The following is a 7,965-nucleotide window of genomic DNA, read 5'->3' as shown; positions in this document are numbered from 1 at the left end:
ATATAAAATACGCCAGATGGCGGGCTGGAGTCCACATATTAAAAAAATACTGTAAAACAATACTTCTATAATTATAATTTAGGATGTTTAGTCAACAACGTATATTTATTATATAATTAAATGATATTTCCCTTTCGCAATAATTTTATATTTTTATTTAATTATTTGTTAATTTAAAAAATTTAAAATAATACTAATTATTATTACTTATATACATTCTTATTAATTTTAAAACATTTAATATTAACATATAAAAAATATAATAATTTAAAATAAATTATAATAATTTTTTTAAATTAAAATTATTAATTTAAATAATAAAACATAACAGTACTAAAATAATTCTTTCACTTTAAAACATAAAAATTGACTGAAAATATCAATTGAACTAAAGTAAATGCATATACATGCAATTATTTCAAGTATAATGTTTTTTTACCAAGATTAATTCTACACATAATTTGGCATTACTAGAATGCCACAAGCCATATGGAAGAATCATTACAAATTATCAACTAGTTGGTATAAGTTGTCAACAACTGAATTCTTAAGCATCTGGCGAATTGTAATTTTCAGAAAAAGTGGTTGCTCTCATTCTGATTGCTGCAAAGCTTCCAGAAAGACATCCTTGAGGAGAGGGTTTGAAGCTGCCACTCTCTGAGAGGTGATGTCAAAATCTTTACCAGATCTGATGTCAAACAACAACCACCAAAACCTTAATATAATTATTATATTCTGAACAAAATCTCAGCGTATTTGTGTTCTTAGTGTCATGACAACGCCACTATGGGATTTGCATGTGCATATGTCAAGGCTTGCTAGTCGTGTAGCTTAAGGTATTGACCTATTGAATGCCCAACTGATGAATTGATTTGTGACTGTCACCAGACAATGACTCATGCAAATTTGACATTTAGCCCATAGTATTATTCTGAGACCACAAACTGCAGCACTAACTTGTCATATACTCGTATTCCCCTGGTTGACTGGGTAATTTATACTAGTTGTCCCGTAACTTTGGAGATAATTATTAACATTATATCTTCCCACACATACTCGCTCCCTTAAGGTGTGTGAGGACAGATAATGATATAAATTTCTGGTGGGTACTTTTGATGTAATTTTATACTCCTAGTTAACTCGTACAAAGGGAAAAAAAAAAACATACACAAATTTATCACTTACGGATCATAAACAAGTCCTCCAGCTTCTTTGATGATCACAACTCCAGCCGCTACATCCCTGATCATCGGAGTAATAATGTCAATCTTGTATGTATTGCACTCTATTTTGCTCAAATAAATCAGAAGCACATACCATGGACCACCAAATCCAGTTTCATAAAATAAATCAAGTCTTCCACATGCAATTCCACAAAGGTTCAGTGCGCAGGAACCACTCATCCTAAGGGATCTCACCTGATAAGAAGAGAATCTGATATGAAGCTTATGGAACCCGACAAATTTTACCAAAGAATGGAAGCAAGTTTTAGACTTACCTTGAAAAGCAAGCTATTAATTCTGTTTGTAGTGGCATCCACAGTAGTCTTATCACGTTTTGTTCCAGCCTGCTCATAGCAGAATTTAAGTTGATCAGTTCTTAATATTATTCCACCTTAAGCAAAATAGTATTTATGCACAAAAGTATGTACTTGATTCAACATCAAAAGATCAAGTATGACTTGAAGAAAGAAGAGTGGATTTGAACCTATGTGAAGCACGGAAATCATTACAAGGCATGTGTTCTGATGTCTGACAGTTTCATCGATACATTGTGGAAACATCTCAGGAACTTTAAAAAATTCTTCTTTTCTAATTTTTGCTTATATAATTTTGGAAAATCAAGTGATAATTCAAGAAACTTCGAGCACATTGGAGCAGTTACTTTTCACCTTAAAAAAAATTCTAAAATGGGAATTTTAACTGAGCCAATCGAAAACAAAAAGGTACTGAAACAGGGGAAAAATCGCGAAGTTGAGAAACTGAGCCAAGAATAAAACATTTAATATTTCACTATTCTACTCTGATAAAGCAACAGAAAAAAAATCCCTCTTTCAAAAATAATTCAAGATATTAAAGTTTTCAACGATAAAGAGGATGCACATTGATATAGTTATCATTGAAGAAACCTTTATTTCAGGTTGGTGTCTATGTTAACTAGCATTTTTAAAGAAAAAATGAATGTGATACAGAGATAATAAAATCATTGCAAATGTACTATATATGTTTGTGTCATTTCCTATTTCCATGTTTCTGCTGCTTAGGTTGATCCTATAGGAAGGACCAAAGGGCACAGGTTACATCACCAATAATAGCCTCAATAACTTATTTTAAAACATAACCAGAGGGCACAGACCTCAAATTTGTATATGGTATATATAGGAGGGCAGTCCATACAAATTTTGGGGAGCACAGAAGTTTAGAGTGAAAGCTTCCTTATGTGGCATGAATCAATAACATAAGAAAAGTCTTATGAAAACAACGCTACCTTCTGTAGCTCTGTTTGTATGGAAGTGCACCCTCAAATGACAAAGGCATCCAAGCCCCAAATAAAGATTAATGGGACCACAGCATTCTTATAAGAGTATCCCTCCCAAATTATAAATGTTTCTTGTAGATGGAAAAATCAAGAACTAAATACGAGGCCCTAAAGCAATCTCAGAGATTCAGACTTCATTTTGATTGTATGTGAACATAATGTTCTTCATTTGTCATCAGCTATGCATGTAAAAGACTAGTTCATAAAAGAATAGAATGTCCAACACACGGTATTTAATAAAGCTAAAATACATAATGCATCTGCAATGTCAAAAAGTTCATAAACTGATTTAAGGCAGAAGGCCTGTTTTGGCCTTTAAAGTATAGGCCAATAATCATTGAAGCTCTTAATTATTTTTTAGATCCAAACAAGCCCTTCAACTATTAAAATGGATCAAATAAGATCTTTAAAGTTTAAAATAGATCAAATATACCATTGGGCTTATATAAACCCCATAAAAGACAGAACTTTGATCTCAAGTCTAACCAAATTCCAACAATTAATTTGGTTAACACAGCACACATGATTGGGTAGTAATATTACTCAATTGTTTATGAACACTATTAATTTTAACTCCATCTCTACTTCCTTATCAAACCAAAACTATGTCCATAACTAGCAGATAAAGAAATGGCAAAAACAATTACCTCTGTTGCAAGAAGAGATTTTACAAGTTCTGTTTGAGAAGATACTGTACATTTAAGAACAGGAACACATTTAATTAAACATTGCAGGGAAAAAAGTAAACGAGTTTATCAAAGCTTGAAGATTGATAATAGTCAACTCAATTACCTTTTATGGGGTTTCCATTAAGAAAAGCACCTCTTCCATGGATGCCAGTGAAAAGCTACATTACAGTAAGTACAAAATGTTAACTTTTCATGCGAAGTAACATATTTTTATGACATAATTTAAAACTGCCGCAAGCATCAATGGGTCAATATAAGATCACGTCCCCATTATGGGAAAGAAGTAAAATAAAAGACATGGTTAAATAATTTCCTTGTGATAATTAGCTTCAGTTTTACTCAACACTTGCATATGGATAGCCCATAATTGAAAAGTAGATGGGAATTAATTAGTGTTCATCAACTGTTGGTAGGTACAATTTGATGAGACTTGGAAGTTGGAAATATCATTCAGGCAACATATAAATCAGTTGGATAATTTTGCATCATCAACATAATATTGTTATCCATGAAAAATCAGAAACCAATAGCTGGCCTGATATGATAAACAGAAGAGAGTATTAGAATTAGATTTTTCACCTCATTCAAGATTGGGTTGTAAACAACTCCTACAGTGGGAACCTTTGCAATTGTAAGGCCAATAGAAATACACACGAAGGGAAACCTACAACCAAATATGTTTTGATATAAAAGCAAAAAAAAAAAAATTATGTATCAAATAAACAAGAAATCACATACCCATGCACAAAGTTGGTTGTTCCATCAAGAGGATCAACTATCCATGTGGGTTCATCAGTCAGCTCTGTAGTACCATATGCAGCAGTAGTTTCTTCCCCAATGAACTAAGATTAAAACCAGTAAAAGAAAAGGCTTCAATAGAATAACAAAATTAATCTGAGGAGACTACGCTCCTCACTGAGCAAAAATCTTTAACTTAATTAGCTAGAAGGAGAAGAAAGGGAACCCTAGGAGTCAACCTTGTGTGTAGGGTAGCGGTCCTTGAGATGATTAAAAATGAGATCTTCACACGCCTTATCAGTTTCTGTAACTAAATCCACCTGCAATTGAGAATGAAGCAGAAGTCATGCATAATTAGTAATTACATGCCCATATCCACGGGCATTTAATGCTCATGCTAACTTCTGTTCCTTTTCCTTAAATTCAATCCCTCACACACCCATCCCCCCATTCCCCCAAACGAAAAGGAAAGGAAAGACAATGAAGTATAAGGAATTATATACTTCATCATTCTCAGTGCAGCTTGTGAAATGTGCACTTTTTCTGAAAATTGGAATATACATGCCCACAAATAAATAAATAAACAGTAGAGGCTCTTAATACACTATATACAGGGAGAGAGGTTATTAATTAAGTCCCATTAAATCTAGTAAATACATCTTTTACTCAAGAATTATAGTTGACTATCCTAAAAAATAGTAATTACCCAAACATCAATATTCTTTATTGTGGCATTCTCAACATATTATGAATCTGCAGCAGAAAACTTATGAGTATTTCCGTTTCCATCTTTCCCTTAAATTTTTGATACATGTATAATATTGATTGATGTGAGCTAACAGATGATTTGTACAAAAGGGAACACATTCTCTGTAATTGGAAGGACTGATTCGAGCAAAGTCTAGAATTCTCTCTGTGTTCATTCCTTTCTTCCCTAAGTTATTCAGTTTTTCTGTTTCTCCCTTTCTGGTGCATGTCCTCCTTTAGTTTGCATCAATGATATCAGAAAAGTCCGATTTTTCTCACTTTTGGTTTCTTTTTTTTTTTTTTTTCTTTCCTTTTGTTATCTCTTTGATTCTTTCTATCTTTTCTTTCTGTATTTTGTTCTTACTTTTAGACTGTCTCAATTCTTGAACTAACTCTTCCTACAACCTTCTTTCTTGAATCTAGGGTTCTTCCTTCTTCTCTGTTCATTGTAATCCTTCTTTTCCTGTTCTCCCTCTTTCATATCCTTCTCTTTCTCATTATCCTACTTTCCCGTTCTAGTTCTCGTTCTTCTCAAATCCATTTTTCCATCTTCTCTTCCTAGCTTCCTTCTTTTCCTTGGTTAACAAATAGTACCCATCCATCAAGATTCAACTCCTTTTTCCTTCCATTACACCCTTATATTCCCTTCTGAGTCATGAAAACTTATCAAAATTGAATGACAGAAAGTACAAGGGCTTGTGCTTATGGCGTGATTTTGCAATTTAGCACCAGCAAGGATTATGACAAGGCACCAAATAGAGTGACTATCATAAGTGACATCATAGATGAAGAAGGTCATCTGATGATGATGAAAATAGAGAGGAACATCAACAAATCCAGGAAAATGTTCTGCCATCAATGATAATGTTCAACAAGATTGACCATCAATAGAAAAAGTTTCTGTCATCAATGACAGTGTTTAGCGAGATTGCCCACCAATCTTGCAGCCCGAAGGAGAATTGGTGAAATTGAAGAAGACTAAAGAATTTGCTGAATGTGGGAAAAGGGAGTCCAATAACCCTGTTGCTTGTGGTTTTTCCAAGAATATAGGAGATAGAAATCTTATTGCAAAGCAAAACCACAATTTTCTGTGGATACTGCAATTGAAAACTCTTTGATGTCAAAATTAATAGCTCAGATAGAGCCACTTTGCCGTCTCATGGATGAAGCAAGGCCTTGGAATGAAAATCAGAAGCAATTCAATTGCTTGATAAAATGCTGGAGTTCAAATGAAATCAACTTTTGAGGAAGAGGAAGAGAAAACAGGTTGCAGAAATGCAGGCAAAGGAACATGAACAAGTTGACAAAGTTGATCATGACGCTGATGAATGGAAGGTCTGCGAGATTGCCAAGGATGCAGTTAAACTCTTAAAAGAAAATGAGTATGAGAAATGGAGGAAAGAATGAAAAATGAAGTTCAATGGATGGAGCAAGGATGCACAGCATGTGTTTGTAAGAATGCAATTGACTTTTTGCAACTTGCAAGGATTTTGCTTCAAATAAAGGCATTCCACTGCAGATACTACTTGGATATATGTTGACAGTTGTAGCAGAAGTTTTGTTTTCTTAGTGTGTTTGTTCAATTTCTGTTTTTCAGTTTTCTTCCTTGAGGGGAAGGAAGTTTGAGGGAGAGGTATAAAAGGGTAACCTGTAGAAGGGGAAAACATTCTCTGTAATTGGTGCAATTGATATGAGTAAAGGCTAGGATTCTCTCTATGTTCTTCAATTCTTCTATGTTTCTTCTCTTTCTGGTGCATTTCCTCTTTTAGTTTGCATCACCTTCCAATTTTCTGAAGAAACTATGTTAACATTAGAATGCAGCAAATTCTCATTCTAATACTACGACCAGCAATTATATCCAACTGTATTAATGATGTCACAAAAAAAGTACCAAAAATGCATCTGGATATTCAACTACATTGCCAAGATTATCTTTGTAATGTAAAAAGAACATATATATGAACTTGATACATCAACATTGTTCCCTGTTTATTCTACAACCTAACACTTTGGAGAAAGAAAGCAGAGACTAGGAGCAGAAAAGGGTCTGTGTGCGTGCGTGTGTATAATGGTACCTGGCCCTTGTGCTCCACATGCTTAGTCTGGTAAAATCCCTTGCGGATAACCTGTAATCAACCAAAATACAAAACCAAAAAAAAAAAAAAAATTAAAAAACCAGATTTAGTTTTCTCAAAAAAAAAAAAAAGAAATCATAAGAATACCTCGCCAGCGATCTTGGCTGCTTCAACAGCAGTTTCCAGGAATTCAGAGACCGAAACTTCAAAAGAAAATTGAAATTAAATTAAAGAAGCAGATGCCAATCAGAGAACCAACATAATGAAGAAAACTTGAACGGGGTCGAACCATTTTCATCCATATTGAGAGGAAGTGGATTAGTGGGTGGTGTTGATGAGGAAGATGATGAAATGCGAAAGGATTTCTTTTTGTTTGAGAGGAGGAGCCTTGGCGTTACAGCATTGCTGAAACGAAACGTGGGCTTCGTTTCTGCTTAAATACACATGGACAGTTAGACACTATCTGCAACTGTTACCGGTCACGTCATAGTTACACCCTGCATCAAATTCTATTTTTGGAGTAAATTTTATGCATCATCCTTCAAAAATCAAAGTCCCGTTGGACAAAAAATTTAAAATGTTTTTTTCAATTTTAAACCTTATATCTTTTTTAAGAATTATTCTTATAAAAATTTATTAAATAAAAAAAATCAAACGTTTAATTATATTTTTATTCAAAATTTTAAATTTTTGATAATAAAATTACATTTTTTTCAATTTATCATTATTATAACCAAAAATACTAAATTAAATTTAAAAAAATTAGTGATAAATTTTAATATAGTCTCTAAAATTTTATATTAATAAATATATAATTCTTTAGTTTGAATTTTATATTAAAAATATATTTATTTATATTTATTACATGTAATAATAAATAAATATTTATTGCAAATAAAATTTTTACTATATAAAATATTACACATTAATATTATATATTAAAGTATTTAATTAAAAGTTTATATTTAATATTATAAATTATTTTGTATATATTTTTAAAATATAAAAAATTATATTTTATATTAATAATATTAAATAAAATAAAATATTATATGTTTAATATATAAAGTCATCCTTTTATGATTTTTATAAAAATTTAAATTTGTTAATCACCTATATAATAAGTAAATTTATGATTTATACTAATTTATTTACTGATTCGATAAAAAATTATATTT

General features: G+C 32.0%; 1 protein-coding gene across 3 annotated transcripts; it reads right to left on the bottom strand.

The window, feature by feature from the left end:
• Positions 1-366: 366 nt before the first annotated feature.
• LOC110607532 (inositol-phosphate phosphatase) lies at positions 367-7,241 on the bottom strand. 3 transcript variants are annotated; one of them, XM_043959447.1, is made up of 12 exons: positions 7,047-7,241; positions 6,935-6,951; positions 6,788-6,838; positions 4,205-4,285; positions 3,966-4,069; positions 3,807-3,891; positions 3,331-3,385; positions 3,186-3,229; positions 1,499-1,567; positions 1,318-1,418; positions 1,186-1,242; positions 367-688 (listed from the first exon to the last, which is right to left on the bottom strand). In XM_043959447.1, the coding sequence occupies exons 1-12, from the start codon at positions 7,087-7,089 to the stop codon at positions 592-594; spliced, it is 804 nt and encodes a 267-aa protein (XP_043815382.1). In that variant the 5' UTR covers positions 7,090-7,241; the 3' UTR covers positions 367-591. The 3 variants fall into 3 exon arrangements, with proteins under 3 accessions (XP_043815382.1, XP_043815383.1, XP_043815381.1); XM_043959448.1 differs by having other exon boundaries at positions 7,077-7,239; XM_043959446.1 differs by having other exon boundaries at positions 6,935-6,990; positions 7,077-7,229.
• Positions 7,242-7,965: the final 724 nt, after the last annotated feature.

This window comes from Manihot esculenta, chromosome 8 (assembly GCF_001659605.2).
Source record: "Manihot esculenta cultivar AM560-2 chromosome 8, M.esculenta_v8, whole genome shotgun sequence".
NCBI classification, from domain to species: Eukaryota; Viridiplantae; Streptophyta; class Magnoliopsida; order Malpighiales; family Euphorbiaceae; genus Manihot; species Manihot esculenta.
This window is presented reverse-complemented; position numbering and strand designations above follow the sequence as displayed.